At 36.5% G+C, this 17,860-nt stretch overlaps 1 protein-coding gene, 1 long non-coding RNA gene and 1 other non-coding gene across 4 annotated transcripts; 1 reads left to right on the top strand and 2 right to left on the bottom strand.

The window, feature by feature from the left end:
* Positions 1-159: 159 nt before the first annotated feature.
* TRNAK-CUU (transfer RNA lysine (anticodon CUU)) lies at positions 160-232 on the bottom strand. Its single transcript has one exon. It is a non-coding gene; the product is annotated as a tRNA-Lys (tRNA).
* A 211-nt stretch (positions 233-443) lies between these two features.
* On the top strand, positions 444-16,967 carry PSMA3 (proteasome 20S subunit alpha 3). 2 transcript variants are annotated; one of them, XM_087922358.1, is made up of 12 exons: positions 444-592; positions 2,549-2,669; positions 8,955-9,037; positions 10,130-10,253; positions 10,772-10,873; positions 11,308-11,381; positions 12,841-12,913; positions 13,691-13,756; positions 15,098-15,144; positions 15,874-15,941; positions 16,141-16,205; positions 16,805-16,967. In XM_087922358.1, exons 3-12 carry the CDS (start codon positions 9,015-9,017, stop codon positions 16,847-16,849), a joined length of 687 nt encoding a protein of 228 aa, XP_087778484.1. In that variant the 5' UTR covers positions 444-592; positions 2,549-2,669; positions 8,955-9,014; the 3' UTR covers positions 16,850-16,967. The 2 variants fall into 2 exon arrangements, with proteins under 2 accessions (XP_087778484.1, XP_026554461.1); XM_026698676.2 differs by lacking the exon at positions 2,549-2,669.
* Positions 12,095-12,866, bottom strand: LOC148128289 (uncharacterized). The gene is made up of 2 exons (XR_015741210.1): positions 12,748-12,866; positions 12,095-12,716 (listed from the first exon to the last, which is right to left on the bottom strand). It is a non-coding gene; the product is annotated as an uncharacterized LOC148128289 (long non-coding RNA).
* Positions 16,968-17,860: the final 893 nt, after the last annotated feature.

Raw genomic sequence — 17,860 nt, 5'->3', positions numbered from 1 at the left:
ACTACTATGGAAATGGGTTTCAACTCCATTGTTACCCACATCGACCCAGAAAACCCAATAACTGTAGTAAAATTTCTTGAGCTACTGTTGCTTTTGGTTTTATTGATATCATTAGTTTTGTTCCCTAAATTTTATTCTTGAAAGAAAAAAAAGAACAGCCGCCCAACGTGGGGCTCGAACCCACGACCCTGGGATTAAGAGTCCCATGCTCTACCGACTGAGCTAGCCGGGCTCTGTAGTTCCGGCTTCCTATACTAGATATCATTCCTTTTTTTTTTTTTCAATGAAGCGCGCACCCTTCAACACGCCAGCAGTGACTCGGCGATCCTTCGTGAGCGCGCCCTCGAGACTTCGTGCGATTAGCTCCACCTCCTCGGGCCCGTAGCCTACCGGAAGAAATCATTAGTCAAGGCGCTTGGAGGCGGCGTCCAATGGACGTGCGCGTTGTTGAAAAGCGACTGAGACGCGCGAGTGGGTGACCATCTGAAGGGGCGAAAAACAAGAAAAAGAAAAGAGAGGAAAAGTCCGGGTAGGAGCGAAGGCAGTGGTTTGTTTTGAGGCTTCCTCCGCCATGAGCTCCATCGGCACCGGGGTAAGTGAGCCGGAGAAAGAAGGGGGCAAGGAATCGCTGACCCTCGGCCTGGCGAAGGTGGGGTGGGGTGTTCGAAGGTGGGAGGGGGAGAGGCGCTGTGGGGAGGGGAGGGCGAGGAGGCAAACTGCTCTGCACATACGGGGTCTGCGAGGGAGCCACGCGCTTTCTATTACGTCACCAGCAGTTGCCTGGAGAACTCTGGGGTGCTTATGGCGGTGCTGAGTCACAGAAGAGAATCGAAAGCGGAAGGCGAATCCAACCGGAGGAAGGGAGGCGCGAATCTTCCTGGAATAGAGTGGGCCTCGACCGGGGAACTTTCCACAGCGCCCTCAAACGCTCCCAAGTCTTGGCATCCATTACCTCTCCATTGACAGGGCCCTCCAACTGCGGCTGGGGGAACCTGGCTGCCTTATTGACGACCCCTCCTCTTTGGTTTGAGAGCTTCCCTGCCAAGTTGCTACCTAACGGGCGGTGTGGGCTGAGAATGAAAGTGAAAGCCCCAGTCATGCGTTCCCTAGTTTAGGGGTCCCCAAACTTGACAACTTTAAGACTTGTGGACTTCAACTCCCAGAAATGGCTGGAGACTTCTGAGGGCTGAAGTCCACAAGTCTTGAAGTTGGCAAGTTTGGAGATCTCTGCCCTAGTTACTGGGGATGGGGGGTTTCCAGTTCACGAGCCACTGTCCTTTTCTTACTAATTCGCTTGTCATCTTTCAAAGTGAAAAATGTGGACATTATTTTACTTAAGGCCTTTAGTCTTATTTGCTGTTAGTGACCAGCCAGATGGCAGCTTTTGAAGATGGGGTGGATTTGCTGTATTTCCTAGGGTAGGGCTCCCTATCTGGGGAGGCAAAAATTCTGTTCAATGGTTGAATAAATTTTGGTAGCATCATTCATGAGTATGAAAACTTTTTTCCAGAAAGCACATTAACTATGATGCATCTGAGCAAGTAATTTATTCAGAATAGAATTAGAATAACAGTTGGATGGGATCTTGGAAGTCTTCTAGTCCAACCCCCTGCTCAGGCAGTAATCCCTGTATCATTTCAGGCAAATGGTTATCCAATGTCTTAAAAACTTCCAGTGTTGGAGCATTCACAAATGGAGGCAAGTTGTGATTGATCATTTTAACTGTCAGGAAATTTCTCCTTAGTTCTAGGCTGCTTCTCTCCATCAGTTTCCATCCATTGCTTCTTTTCCTGCCTTCAGGTGCTTTGGAGAATAGCTTGACTCCCTCTTCTCTGTGACAGCCCCTGAGATAGCAATAGCACTTAGACTTATATACCACTTCACAGTGCTTTACAGAGTCAGCATATTGCCCCCAACAATTTGGGTCCTCATTTTACCCACCTCGGAAGAATAGAAAGCTGCATCAACCTTGAGCTTGGTGGGATTTGAACTGCCAAATTGTAGGCAGCTAGCTGCAGAAGTAGCTTGCAGTACTGCACTCTAACCACTGCACCATAGAGGCTCATTATAAATATATATATTTATTCATCAGATGATACATACCCAATTTCTGCAACCGTTCTTTATATGTTTATATTCAGTTCAGCTTGAATTTATAAGATTCATGCTGTACTTCATGAGGATGGACAGGCAGGCAATAGCTATAGGTTTTTTTCCCACTAGTGCTGCATAGTAGCAAATGTTTAAAAAATGCTGCCTGTTTTTCTGGAAGTTATAAACAATCATAAAAAAATAAGCCATTTATAATATCCTTCTCCATATAGTTGTCCAGTCACTTTTCAAATTCTCAGGTGTCATCAACAAATTTTCGAGTTTAATGATGGATACAAACATGCTAGGCTAAAATATTCGGTGTCATTAGGCGAGTTATGTGTGAATACAGTATGGTATGTGCCAAATGTTAATCCATAGTTTTTTTAAAAAAGAAATTAACCAGTTGCAATCATGTTATACGTGATCTGCTCATAATTTGTTTGTTTTGGTTTAGCTTGTTGCCTAATTGAAGAGAATTCAAGATGGTAATTGCTTTGAGTTATGCCATTTGGCAAATTTGAGGTCTTTGCTAAAACATGGCATGTGACAGATGAAAATAGTGCAAATCTTCAGAGGTAAGGACTTCCAAAGAACAAGAGTTGGAATACTAATACCCCTTTGCCTAGTCCATGACCTCCTTGCCTCATGCAGAATGGGAACTCCAAGTAGACAAATCTTACTATATTCTAACTGTCCAGGCAGATTCCATCTTGGGAAAAACAGTGATTCATGATAAAAGCTTTGTAAATCGTCACCAGCACTTTGAATTGGCCCTGGAAGCCTAATAGTAACCAGAGCAATAACTTTCCTAATGATGTCATGTTATGATGGAATTGTCCTGTGACTAAACTCGCTATGACGTATCGAACCAGCTGAAACTTCTGGATTGTCTCCAACTGCTGTCTGATTTTGAATGCATTAATCAGTCAGATAAAGGTAGTTCTTGACTTACAATGGGTCAAAGTTATGACAGACTTGCCTGGAGCTACTTATGACCCGGATTCAAAGTTTCAGTGGTCATATAATCAAATGTTGGGAACTTAGCAACTGGGCTGCATTTACAACCATTTGTAACATCCTGTGATCACATGGCCATGTTTTACATTGGTTTTGCCAGAATCCAGCATTTACTTCCAGTTTTTAGCAAAGGTGTACCCATGGCAAACCATGGGTATACCTTAACAATTATTGTTCACTTAACAACCCTGGTGGCTGCAAAGCAGCCTGATGGTTGCAAAGCAGATTGTAAAATCAAATTGATCATCTGACTCAACGTTTATGACCCCCGTGACATGACTGTGATGGGCAGATTCCATTATGGTCATAAGTCAAGGGTTACCTGTAGTGATCAGAGCATAATATATTATCTTCTTGATCCTGATAGCTCATAGTAGACAAAACAGCCAAAGCTGGACAGAAGCCTTTCACCTGCTACTTAAGAAATAGGCACAAGTCTAGGAGGATCTTCAGATTGTGAACCAACCCTTTCAGGTAGAGTCCCACCCCATTCAAAATAACTACTAGGGCCAAAGTTGTTGAATTTTTGTTGACAAAAACCAACTTCATCTTGGAGGGATTCAGTCTAAGAATACTTTCTCCCATTCAGCCCATTTTGCTGATGAAGCCAAAGAATTCATCTAATTCTGTAAATCTTGATGCATTTAATAATGGTGTAAAATGTGTAAAATGCAGGCACAGTGATTTTCCTTAACCTGTATTCTCTATATACTTACCAAAATTCTCAATAGTCTTAACTGGCTGGAAAGTTTTGGGATAATGAGGGGTGTTGGTTGAAAGCTTCATGTAATGGGTCAACGCACATGTGACTGGAACTACTTTTTGTAGACTTCTGTGCAACAACCATTAAGTGAATGCCACACTTGTTAAGCAAACCCATTTGAGTGGGCATCAGATTTGCTCCCTGCCTCATGCCTCTCCCACCCCCTAAGGCCATGATGGTGAACCTATGGCACACATGCCACAGGTGGCACGCAGAGCCATTTGTGCCTGCATGCAAAGCTGCAGGCAAACTTACCTCACTGCGCATGCACGTGCCTCACAGCTGATTTTTGGCCGGTTTGAGGCCTTAGCTTGAGGAAGTCTTCTGCAGGCTTTGCAGGCTGAAAACTAGCCCCATTTCATCACTTCCTGTTTTTCCAAAAACACCAGAAGTGACAAAACGGGACTAGTTTTTGGCCTGCAAAGCCTGCAGAAGCCTCCCTCAAGCCTCTGGGAGGCTGAAAAAGGCCTCAAACTGGCCAAAAATCAGCTGAGAGGTGCAGTGCAGGTTAGGGGGTGGCAGGGGTGGGTGGGGATCGCACGTGCATGCATAGGGAGCGTGGGGGAGGGCGCATTGCCTTCTGACTGCTGGCACTCGAGCACGAGTATGCAAGCACACACACAATTTTTGGCACAGGAGCCCAAAAAGGTTAGCCACCTCTGCCCTAAGGTATCCCATGCTCCACTTGCTGCCCCTTAGGTTCCCTGCATGCCTTGGTCCTTTTTCCCCCCACCACTGGGTCCCACATCCTCCTCTCCACTCCCAGTTACTGATTGTGTACTTACTTTTATAAGATCTCTGGAGCTTGTATGAGGGAAGAAGAGTAGGCTGCTTTGTTTCTAGGCCATATGGCTCCAGCCTGGAAGTGGATGCCATTTTTTGGAACAGGCACAATTCATTGCAGCTATTCCAAAAATTGTACCCATTTCCAGGCTGGAGCCATGTGACCCAGAGACAAAGCGGCTGCTTCTCTGTAACACGATCTGTCTTGCTAATGTGAGGCATGTTGATAATTGGGACAATCCTTAAATTTGCCCTTTTTTGGCAGTGGAATGATCACATTGAATCCTGTGACCACATGTTCATTTTCCAAATTTTCTGATCCAAGGTATAATAGTTGTGGGTGATACTGATCTCATTAATTTTGCAAGAATGGTAGACACCTTGGGCCTTATTTGACAGTTGGCTCATAGTCCACATAACTTCTTCCTGAAGAATGGCTAGTTCTGTTTCTACTTCCCTTTCTTCATCCTTGGAAGGCTGAGCTTTTTTGTTGCTGACTGACAAGGTTCCAACTAACAGACCCAAGCAAATCAGAACTCCAAGGCTTGAATCTTTCTTAAAGAACTTTATTGGGTACATCATATCGGCACATTTAGTGTAAAACTAACTGAATTGTTCTCGCAGTGTCATCATAATTAAAATAGAAAGTAATCCCTTCTCCAAGTGTCACTGGTCATGTTGGCCAATTAGGTTACCGTATTTTTTGCACTATCAGATGCTCCAGACCATAAGATGCACCTAGCTTTGGGGGAGGAAAACAAGAAAAAAAAAATCTGCCTCTGCCTCCTAGCATCCATTGGTATTCATCTGGCGAGCATCCTTGCAGCAAACAGCAAATAGCCTGGTCAGCTTCAGCAGGTTATTGCAGCCTGATTTAGAACGAGCAAATAATTGGTGGTTGGATCCACCTCCCGGAATACCGCCAATCAGCTGTTCCAGGCTGTGGGGATCGTCGCTGCCATGCATCCCTTTTTCAGTCTCTGCGCATCCCGTTTTTGATCTGAACTGTTTGGCTGTCTTTTGGGGACACTGTTTTAGAATATTTTGGATGCTGGCATAGAAACCTCTATAGGTAACCATTCATTTAGTGACCATTCAACAGCACTGAAAAAAGTGACTTATAATCATTTTCACGCTTAAAACTATCGCAGTATCCCCGTGGTCACGTGATCAAAATTCAGACTTTTGGCAACTGGCATGTATGTTACAGAGTCTGCAAACAGAGTCAATAGGGAAGCCAGGTTCACTTAACAATTGTGTTACTAACTTAACAACTGCAGTTATTTATTTAACAACTCTGGCAAGAAAGGTCGTAAAATGGGGCAAAACTCACTAACTATCTTGCCTAGCAACAGAAATTTTGGGCTCAATTGTCGTAAGTCAAGAACTACTTGTATTTCAAACTCTGTTGTATCAGTCATTGGAGCATCGACTTGGATAACTGCGATTTTGAGGGGCTTGGCACAAGAGTCAGATGGTCATCCACTTACAACCAAGACAATCTAAAACATAAATACTTTTATCATTGTTTGACAGTGAAGGAGAGTGAGAGAAAGTGTGTGTGTGTGTAAACACTTAAAATATTTAAGTATTAAAATAATGTTTCTGCCCCTTAAAAATTAGTACTGTATTCTAAATATGTAATAAGCTATAATGATTACTAGAAAGTTTAAATGAAACATAACTTGTAATACTTCAGAATGAATTTCTGATTTTTTTTTTAACAAATTCAGTTTTTCACATTAAAAACAAAAATCTCTTTAGTGGACAACATATTTCTGGGTCATCACCTTTACATATGGCAGCAATTATACATTCATATATGCATGCTTAATTCTATTATTACCTTTTCCATTCCAGATTTTCAGTAAGGAGAGAAACAAACACATTAATTCTAGCCTCTTTCATTAATCTCAATTAAAACATCTTTTTGTTTCATTTCAATTATTTCAAATATAATCCTTTAATATTTATGTTAAAAATAAAGATAAACATGTGTTTGCCTAATAATAATAATAAAAGTTACCAATGTCTTTCCTTGCTTTTAATAGTCTATATTAACTTATTAATTTAGTTGGTTCTTTAGTCTTTCCATTACACATTATAGATTTTAGATTAATACAAATTTTAACACTAAAAAAAAAAACAAGTATAGGTTTCCCCCCTTTTATTGTTTAGAGTGTGACACCTCAATGATTAAAATATACCTTTATTCCCTCATCTTGATTCCCAATAAATCATTATTTTTAAGAAGTTACAATAATAATTACATCTTTTCATTTGGATTCCGCAGCATATTTCCCCCCCTTGATTTTTAATAAGAGTTATCAATATCTATATTACCTCATTTTCTAAATATTTTTAATTGCAGAAATATTCTTATTACCCCTTGTCACCCTGCAGAATCCCCTTTTTAATTCATCAACCATTATCTCTGAAAAAACAATTTCTTTTCAACATTTTACTATTTCTGTATTTCTTTATTTCATGCACCTGTTTCTTACTGCTTCTCCCCCTCTTTTCCCCATATCTTTTCTCATTCCAGTTTATATCCCTCTCTTTCTTAATATCTTCCTTTCCCCTTTTCTCCTGGGTCTTTCTGCCTTTCCTGACTTCACAGGTATTCCCCCTTTTGATTGCCTTCTTAAATCTCAATTTTTTAACCTTCCTTCTTTCCCCACTTCTTTGTAATGTTCTTTGTGTTAATTGTGTATTTAAAATGTCTTCTTGAGTCGACTCCTCCTCTGAAGCTTTCTTCTTGTTCTTCAATCACCATTTCCATTTTTTCTAACACAGAGCAAAGTGATTCGCCTCTTTGTAGTAATTTTCTCATATTTTTAAGTTCCATTTTTAATTCCCGAAGAGATATCATCATTACACACTTATATTTTATGATCGTTAAAGTCCACACACACAAAAAATACTTTTACTTTCCTCCTTTCTTCTTTCAATTTTCTAAAGTTCTCAATTATTCCAACCCAGGGTCTATACCAAAAACATCAATCAATCCCACAGTCAGTCTTTCCTTGCTTTTTTCTTTATTCTGGTTCTGCTTTCACTTTCTAAGATTCTTACTTTGTTTCAATATTTCTTTAGTGTTATATCCACACAAGTTCATTCAGAAACAGGATGCTTTCCCTTTTGTTTGAGCTCAAGTTTTTGTCAAAAGGTGGCACTCTCCATTATACAAAGTCTTCACCTTTTCCCCCTATTTTTTTATTTAGGGTTTTTTGAACCTCAATATTCCAGCACAGTCCAGTCTCCAATTTGTAAACTTTATTATTATTATTTTTTGACAGTCTTAACTCCAGCTTTATTTTATGCCTGTTTATTCCCAAAATATTTTAGTCCAATTTAGTTAAATCTTTAATTCCGGCTTCTTCCTTTCCCAGTTCAAAGCCCTGCTTAGCTGTCAGAAATATTTTCTTATTTTTTTTCCCTGTCCCTTTGTAATTTTGCTGCTCACTTTTCTTTTCTTAAAAATTCCATGTTACCTTAATCCCGGGGTACTTTTGTTTAGTTGTATTGCCCAGTTGTCCCGGTTCAGATGTTATCCACCTCTTTCTTCTCTCCTGCACAAATCTTAATCCAGCTGAATCCTCCTCTTCGGGGTGGCCATTTTAAACCACTGCTGCAGTCATCTTCGGGGGGGAAAAGACCAAGCCCAGAGTGGGAGACGTGGCTCCCCTCAACCTGGCTTGCGGCTTCCCCTTACTCCGCCACCCCTCCAAGGCAGCTTCAGCCCCTAATCGTAATGATCGGGGCTCTCCAACGAAAGAGCACGGACCATAGCTGCAGAGAGTCTCAATCTACGGTCCGTCAGCAAGGAGGCTCCACCTTCTCAAATTTCTGATTCTTTTTTGGGATAGGAATAAATACAAAGAGAATATCTATGTACTTTTTTTGTTACTCAGAATAAGTGATCCAGGGACTATACTCGAAGACTGAAGTCTGCATTCTTCTTCCTAGAGAGTAAATGTTATTGAGTTTAAATGACTGATTTGTGAGAAAATATGCTTAGAGTTGTATTTTTATTCTGATATGAGAGCAATATTGTCATGTGTTTGCATTTGTTTAGTAAATACAGAATTCCTTTGCATTTTGGAACCTAATTGTTTTAATAGTGGGAAGCCATTAAATTCTGTATTTTATTTATTTATTTATTTTTATTCCACCCATTTCTCCTATAAGGTGATTCTGGAGGATATTCAGGTATCAAGGGATGCAGTGAAAGGCTAATGAATACAATTCCGTGAGTTTTACTTTTTTTAAAAAAATCTATTTTGTTTTCTTTCAGTATGATCTGTCAGCCTCCACCTTTTCTCCAGATGGCAGAGTATTTCAAGTAGAGTATGCTATGAAAGCTGTTGAAAACAGCAGGTAAGATTTGAATTTTTATATTCTGCAGTAATGTCACTTACATTTGTGGATTCCATTAGTCCAAATAACTTAAATACTGGTCATTGGTATTTTTATTTCAATCTCAGAAACAAAATATAAAGAATGAAATTATGCTTGTAGCTAATTTACTGTAGAGGGAATTCAGTTAATATATCTAATTATTTCAAGAAAGCATCCTTGAAATATCAACCTTAAAGCCTAATAGAGAAGGCCTATTGAATTCCTTGCCTGAGATGACTGATGGACCCTGATGGAGTCCAAGAAGATCTTGAAATTTTCCCCAGGGATCAGTCACGCACTTCACCAGGCCTTCGCTGCAGTCTGGAATAGGCATGTGACAAGGACTACCTGATTGCAGTCAGTTTTTTATTCAGTTTGCACAGCCACTCATTTCAACAAGTGACTCTGAGAAGTGAACAGTATTAAAATAAAAATAAGATGGTATTGTGATAGAACATCAAGAGTTGTTTTAGTACTTAAAACATTTTTAAAAAGTTGTTTTAGGTAATTCTGTACGTAGGCTATTGGTTTTACTATTGCATTTTTTTCAAACTTAAATGGAAGGAATATGGGTGCTCCAGAGTTTCACATATTTTTTTAAATACTGTATTGGTTATAAAATTGGTTTTTGATATATCTGCTTTTTATATAGCACCTCTTTATAGGGTTAATCCCATACTATACTGTACTTGTGAAAATAATTTAAAATTTGATTTGTCGAGAAAAATTGCTGAGAAGCATTGCTTACTACTTAACCTGTAGCTGTGCATATTTTAAAACTAAAATGTTTTATTCAGTAATTAATTTTTCATTTGAGACTGTTTTGCTTAAATAAATTATTAAATCAACTCAGTATTTTAGATTTGGCTTTTAAAATTAAATAAATTCCTTTGAGGTATTTTCTTTCTATTAGATTACTGAAGTATCCCCAGACACCACAGAATTAGAGTTTGAAAAGGCCATTTTGGCCATGCAGCTTAGCCTCTAAACTCTGTAGCAATACAAATCATATCAAATTAAATGCTATGAAGTGTATATTTAACCAATTATTATGCTTTATTTTCTCTTCAGTACAGCAATTGGGATAAGATGTAAAGATGGTGTTGTCTTTGGAGTAGAAAAATTAGTTCTATCCAAATTGTATGAGGAAGGATCCAATAAACGTTTGTTTAATGTTGATCGACATGTGGGAATGGTGAGTTGGTATTTACTTATAATTTAGCATGTGGCTAAATGCCAGCACCTAACTAATCTTGGCTGATATTAAAAAACTAGGCAGAGTTGAACTTGATTAGGAACTTCATGAGAGACTTAACCTATACCCCTTGGTTTCCTGATAGATTCAGACATTTTTTAAAAAAAAACCCTACTTCTGTAAACTACTTCTGTACTAATGCCAAGAAAACAACATAGATATGTCCATGTAAGCACAAAAATACCACGCGACACTTAACTCAAGTTTTAACAGAAGCAACCCTATAATTAAACTGTGTCTTGGATAATCAACATGTAACTTTCAATTTGAAACCAGGAAGCAGCTGAGATTTCATCTTGTAGGGGCAGACGTTCTGGTTTATCCAGTTCTCAAAACATGTGCCTGGCAATCACATTCCTGATATAAAGGATACTGTCAGAATGAGAGGTGTAAAGTTTGGCATGTTGAGTTTCAAATTCCTGTCTGCTTAGGTTGTGAAATGTGCTTCTGTGTTTCAGGCAGTAGCAGGACTCCTCGCAGATGCCCGATCTTTGGCTGACATAGCAAGAGAAGAAGCTTCTAACTTTAGATCCAACTACGGTTATAATATTCCATTAAAAGTAGGTTATGGTTTTATCAAAGCTACTTTTTATCAGAGCTAAGAAAAATCTAAGCCATATTAAATTGCTGAAATTTAGAAACTTTTAGTTACCCATACTTTATTATGAATTATCAAACCAGGATAGCATCTAGCTCTATAATAACTCTAATCTACAGTCAGATTTATAATCCATAGCTTGAAGTTATCTTGTTTTCTGATTCATTACAGCTAATTAAATTACAGTTTGTTATTCTAGATAGCATGAAATGTTGAACAAGGGAAAATAAAAGCTTCTGAACCTACCCACCTGCATAGCACAGAGGCCAGGGCTGAGTGGGTGACCTTGTGACTCACCACTGTTCTTTCTGAAATACAAACTGAACTTACCTCAGTTTATTTTAAATGGAAATATTACTTTCAGTGCTCTAAAATTATTTTCCTTTCTCCCTATAGCATCTTGCAGATAGAGTGGCTATGTATGTACATGCCTATACTCTATATAGTGCTGTAAGACCTTTCGGCTGCAGGTACCAATTTTTCTTATATTATTGTTCATTAAAATATTATGGCATTAAAAAATTCAGAGCAAGTAATAAATCACAGTCTATTTCTCCTTAGCCCCTGAATGAATAAAGACATTCCCATAGATCTCATACTTGATTAACGCTGGGAATATACTGCAAATAACATTTTTTTGGTTTTTATTTGGATTTCTGGAAATTACTTGAATTAGTTCCTGCAGTTTTCTTGGCAAGGTGTTTTTTTTTAGAAATTGTTTGCCATTACTTCCTTCCTAGGACAGAGATGTGATTAGTCCAAGGTCATCCAACTGGCTTTGTTTGCTAAAGTCTACAATTCAGTCTTATTTCTAGCTTGATGCCTTAATCATTATACCAGATTGAATCTATAGGCTCACCCTATATATTCTAAATAACTATAGCAGTAACCAATATAATTATATATTCTTGGGCAATCAGATTAAGTAGAAAGAAAAGCTACAATCCATCTAAAATAGCAACAAGGAAGACACAGTTGGGGAGATAAACTGATACCAGTGGAGAATTTATTATATAAATAGTACATTCCCAATTCACCCAGGTAATTTTTTTTGAGAGAAATTATAGATTCCTATTTCAGTAAAAAAAAATTCTGTCTGCAAAAAGACACTCAAAATGGTATTTAAAAAATCAAACCTTCAAGAATGTTACTAAGTACTCAGTAACCAGGTTAACACATAATATAAAATTTGCTCAAATAAGATTTATTGAATAAACCACAATTTAATTGATTCACAAATCCTGGATTATAGCAAGAGTACATTTCATAGCTAAATAGGCAAATCTTGTTGAAGTGCAGAATAACTCCATTTCCAAATGCTCCATTCTGTCTAGATCATTATGGTTTGCCTTTTCCAAGGATGTTTCTTGGTTCTCAGCATCACCATTGTCTATCTTCAGGATGAAGGCCTCTTCCGCATATTTTCAACCAAAATGTTCTCAACATACTCCTTATTTAACCCTATCTCATAGAACAATCCCATGTGCCTCACAATAATAAATAAAAACACTACCTTTCCTCTAGCCATTAAGCAGTTCATATTCATGTTGTTAAAAAGAGGTCATATTTAAAGCAGAAAAACCTGACTGAATAAATGTAGATAATTTTTTTAAGAAGTAATGTACCAAATTGTACATATGGTCCTTGTAGTATTCTGCCACTATCCAGTTCAGGGGTGTGACTAAATTCTCCTTTTAATTTGGAAGGATAATATAAGTGATTGGTTAATTGTTATGAATCTATTACTCTTAGGAAACTACGACTTTTATTCTATGCCAAGAGATACAGTTCTGCTTAATCCCAGACTATAATTTATAGCAATTCCTTCAGTGAAACAACTATGAATGATGCAAACTTTGCTTTTCTATAACTTATTGAAGATTGTGCTACAATTCTAATAGTTTCTAATAAGAAATCTTGATTTTCCAGCTTCATGTTAGGTTCCTATGATGATGATGATGGTGCTCAGCTGTATATGATAGATCCATCAGGAGTTTCATATGTAAGTATTTTGAACTACATCTGTTTAAATTAAAACCAAGGTTATCCACGAGCTTAATGAAATAGAAGCAATTAGAAGATCACAGGAAAGCATATTAATTCATGGAGGCAAGTGTGAATAGCTAAATCTATTTAACAGTAAACAAAATTTTGAGAACTGTATAATAACTGTAGAGAATCTAAAATTATAAGCTGGTAATGAAATGCTGATAGTTTTTATTGCAGCTGTGTTCATGGTAAAACCACATAGGCACTTTACAGCAAAAGTGCAAATTTATTCAGATAAAGATTTAAACCCATTGGCCATAACCTTAATTCTGAATATCAGGTAAGTGATTTATTCACAATTCCTACTTACTGCCTTTATTTTATAATAAATAGGCAGAAAGGATAAATGTTTTTGCTCATTATGCTAGAAGTTACTTTATAACTGGAAAAAAGAAGCAAAAAATCTGCAGATTCAATTTCTACCTCCATCTCTTGCCTCAAATGTTTGTGTTCTATAGTAGTGGTTCTACTGTTGGATCACTATCATCCTCTGAATTGTTATATTGTTAAAGGCAGCTGCTAAATAAAGATCAGCAAACGGATAGTTTTTTATTAGATTAAATTATCAATTTGGAAATGGTATAAAAAGACTGTTTTGAGAAATCACATAATTTACATGTGTGTTTATGAAAATATAATTGTGTCTGCCATTTTTAAACAATCTGTAAATGTGTTTCAGCGATTACTTTCCTTGAATATAGCCCTTTTATTTATTTTTTTATTTTTGCAGGGTTACTGGGGATGTGCTATTGGTAAAGCAAGACAGGCTGCAAAGACAGAGATTGAAAAGCTTCAGGTAAGACTATATTATGGCACATTACATACTAAAAGCATTTCTTGTTTTTCTGTACAAATGTGTGATATTAACTGGAAATCTATATGGAAATGCTTCTGATTTTCCATAGTTCTTCAGTCCTTTTGACAAGGTAAAAGCAATTAAAATATTGACTTGCAATAACAGAGTTATCAGTTCTAGCCAGACTCCTTTTAAGTATTGCCATTCTTGTAGCATATTAATATAAATCATTGAATGAATCTACCTTTGCACCCTTTGTCTTATTTCAATCTTATGGGACCAAAATCTCACTTAAAAAGTTGTCCTTGATCATTGCACAATTAAACTAAAACAAGTAATGTAAAGGTGAACAATGGGATAATTTTGGTACTCACACTTTGTAAGAAGATATGGTTTTCTTTTGTACAGCTTGAATTCATTTCCAGCCACTTCATTTACAGATAAGAGTGAAAGCTTCTGTTTCTAAATTGAAATTGCTATTCCTTACACTCATTCAAAGAAACCAGGATCAAACTGTACAGTTCTTAGAAGCACATGTATAAATTTTCAGTTTGAATTATTTTCTGTTCAGCCTGAGTCTACTTTAGACTAAAATAAGATTCGTACCACTTCCTATTTAGTATACATGCCATAAAAAAACATAGAAACAGAAAACTGATAGCAGAAAAAGACCCAGTGGTCCATCAAGGCTGCTCCTTAAGGTTTTTGTTTTCTTTTAAATTTATTTATTATTTTTGAATTTTATTTTTTGTTGGATGGTGGACACGTGTTTATCCCAAACTCAGTTACTGATGATTGAGCTACTACCTCCACTGGAAGTTGGTATCAAGCTTCCACTATTCTTTTCGTGAAATAATACTTTTTAACATTACGTTTTAACATCCCTCCTGTTGGATTGAGGTTAAGCAGCAACTGGGTTTGTTGTTGCTAAGCAATGTAGTCATACTTTATGACTGTATCACTTAACAGTGGCAATCCTGGACCTATTTGCAGTTGTAAGTCAAAGACTACCTGTAATCGGATAGATGAGCTATATCCTCCCTATAATTGTTTCCAGATCTTTCTCTGGAGCTTCCCAATTTGGTTCTCCAATCCCATCCAGACATGGTAGAATTATATTTTACATGTAGACATATCAAAACTTACATTTTTTAAAAAAAGTCTTATCTCAAGAAGTTGATATTACCTCAGGAATTGTTGGATGAACCAAAAAAACTCTCCAAACCGCAATGCATTAATTATATTCATAAACATATTTTGAGGCTATTTATGCTCTTCAAATTCACTATTGTTTTTCAATAGTATTTAACAATTAGTAAAATTCTAATAATACCTCCACAGATGAAAGAAATGACATGCCGTGATGCTGTTAAAGAAGTTGCAAAAATGTAAGTTTTTTTTAAAGTGACTTTTAATGCCAGTTTTTAGGTTGAAACAAAAATCATTACAGATAATCCTTGACTTATGTAATGAGTCTGCCGTCATGGTTATAAGTCAGACTTAATTGTACATTTTTCTTTGAGGCAGTTAAGTGAATGTCATGGTCATTAAGCAAACCAATGATTTACGAAGGGTGTGCTTTTTCTGAAAACCAGTAGTAAATGCTGAGTTTTGGCAGAACTATCGTAAAACGCAATCACATTACCGTAGGACTTTGCAAATGTCTGTAAATGTGGCCTGGCATCAAGTACCTGAAGTTTAGTCATGTGTCTGTGAGGGTGTGAAGACTGTCACAATTTGGAATCTAGTCATACCTAGCTCTCGTACTTTTGAAGAGTTGTAATTCAAGGACTACCTGTACTTTTATTTTGATCTAATACCCAAAGAAAGTGCTTGCATGAGAATATTTTGTTTTTCTGACAATGGGGCAGGAGATCCCACAGTTTAAATAAATTAGACACTCTGTTTAAATGAGATCAGAGGCTCTTAAGACATCAAATTGGAATGGGCCAAAAAATTCATGTCTGCAAGCTTTTTATTCTTGGCTTATCCCAAAAATATATGAATTTTTACGCTATTTAAAATCTGAGAATATACTGTACATAAATATGGGTAAAACATTTTAATACATATCATTCTACTTGAAGTAACAATTTTCTAATTTTTTTCCCTTCTAGAATCTACATAGTCCATGATGAAGTAAAGGATAAAGCCTTTGAACTTGAACTAAGTTGGGTTGGAGAAAGTAATTATCACATTTTTCAAAAAAATATTTTCTTAAATAATGTGAAGTAAAGTCTTGCTCTAAACTTATTTTATATTAATCTTTATGATAGATCATTGTTTGAGGTATACAACTGACACAATGTTTAAAGAAAATATTGCTGAATTGAATTTTATTCTCCAATTGTGCACTGTTTTAACTTCTTTTTTTAAACTTACAGTAACTAAAGGAAAACATGAAATTGTGCCCAAAGATGTTAAAGAAGAAGCAGAGAAATATGCTAAGGTAACACTGGGAACTTTGGAGCAAATGAAAATGGCTTTTAAATTAATACAATTCCATATATTTTCCCACGATTGTCAAAGATATTTTCAAGTAGTTCAGGAATCAAAATTATGCAGTCAATGATGAAAAGATTTAAATAAATACTACTCAGATCCCAAGACTCAAAATGATTCATAACAATTTTAAAACAGAATCTAGAACATTTCTCCACCACCTTAAAAAAACATTAAGTAATACTAGAATTAGAATGTATCTTTTTTCAAACACTAGCAGCCTGGCAACTTTATGAAACAAAATGATGCTGGGATATCTCCTGGAAAAGATATGCCAAAAAATTAGTGCTATCGCTGGGAAGAAATTTTTATTAAATCTTATTTCAATATTATGGGAGAAAAAAAGTATATTTCTGATGTAATGTTGACTATTAGACAATGTATAAAAACACCAGAAGAAAATACATAGCGAAAGGCTGCTCTTGAATTTTTACCTACATTAATCCAATATGTCTACATCAAACAATTTGCATTTCACTATCTGAAAATCTGATTGTTTTTTTTACAAAGTAAAATAATTAAGGTCTGATTTTATTTTCTCAACAGGAATCTTTGAAAGAAGAGGATGAATCAGATGATGAAAACATGTAACATTTTTATTTTAATTCATTTTGTAATCTGTACTACAGGCCTGCTTATGTATTTGCCATTACATATGTGCTAGACAATATTTTAATGGCCAACTTGCACTAAACCATTTTCCAATTACTGTTTAGAGGGTGTGTTTTTTTTTTGAGCGATTGGTCCAAGAATTTATTAAAGGAAAACTAGAAGGGATGAGATATGATAGATTTGAACATTCTTTTACAGACAAGATTTCATTCCTACACATGCACATCTAGTGTGTTTCAAAGCATTGCAAATTCTGCTTACGTGATACCAAGTTTAAGGACTAGATATTTGATATATTTGATTAGAATCCATGGAAACATCAGGTTGCTATATGGACCTACTTTGCTAACATATTTTGCTTGCTAACATATTTTGATTCTGGCAAGTGTTAGACAAAATTGGAAGCAACAACAGGAGATGAAGAGTTATTTCCATCCCAATTTACTTAACCCATCATTGTCTGGGAACTTTCTGGAGGGGAACCTGTCCTTTCAATCCTTAATGGTGATACATGGGAAATAGCATTTCAAGTCATACTTAATGTATTCAGGTATGCCCTGACTGCTTTTCCTGTTGTGATAATACAGTCAGAGGTATTAGACAGGATACCTGTGTGACAATACTTTAAAACAAATCCTGAAGTACTTATACTAATTACTGAATGAATGTGACTAAGATGAAATATTTGCCCAAAGTATTATACTTTTATAGCATTTAAATGAGAATGTAAAGGAAACATGTTAAATATATAAGCTTTGACTATTTTTTAAAATTTTGTCAGTTTGTAGCTACAGAATAGAAATAGCTTCCCCAGTAGGATTTTATCAGGCATGCCTTCAATTATCACCATTTAGTTGACATAATCTATTCTGGAATATTGGAATATGACAGATGGGAAAACAGTTTACAAATTTAGATAATGGATAGTGCTATTTTCTTCCATTAAACTTTCAGTTAAAACACTGCTTGAGAAAAACGTTCAAAAGAAAA

The sequence above is a fragment of the Pseudonaja textilis genome, chromosome 1 (assembly GCF_049901715.1).
Source record: "Pseudonaja textilis isolate UNSWEBS1 chromosome 1, rPseTex1.2, whole genome shotgun sequence".
NCBI lineage: Eukaryota > Metazoa > Chordata > Lepidosauria > Squamata > Elapidae > Pseudonaja > Pseudonaja textilis.
Note: the sequence above shows the minus strand (reverse complement) of the source record. Positions and strands in the feature narration are given on the sequence as shown.

Excerpts from the sequence above, each read along its gene's own strand:
- PSMA3 (XM_026698676.2), top strand. The coding sequence starts at position 572 with ATGAGCTCCATCGGCACCGGG. Across the intron at positions 13,757-15,097 it reads CAGAGATTGAAAAGCTTCAG|ATGAAAGAAATGACATGCCG; the intron begins GTAAGACTATAT and ends ATACCTCCACAG. Across the intron at positions 15,942-16,140 it reads ACTAAGTTGGGTTGGAGAAA|TAACTAAAGGAAAACATGAA; the intron begins GTAATTATCACA and ends TTAAACTTACAG.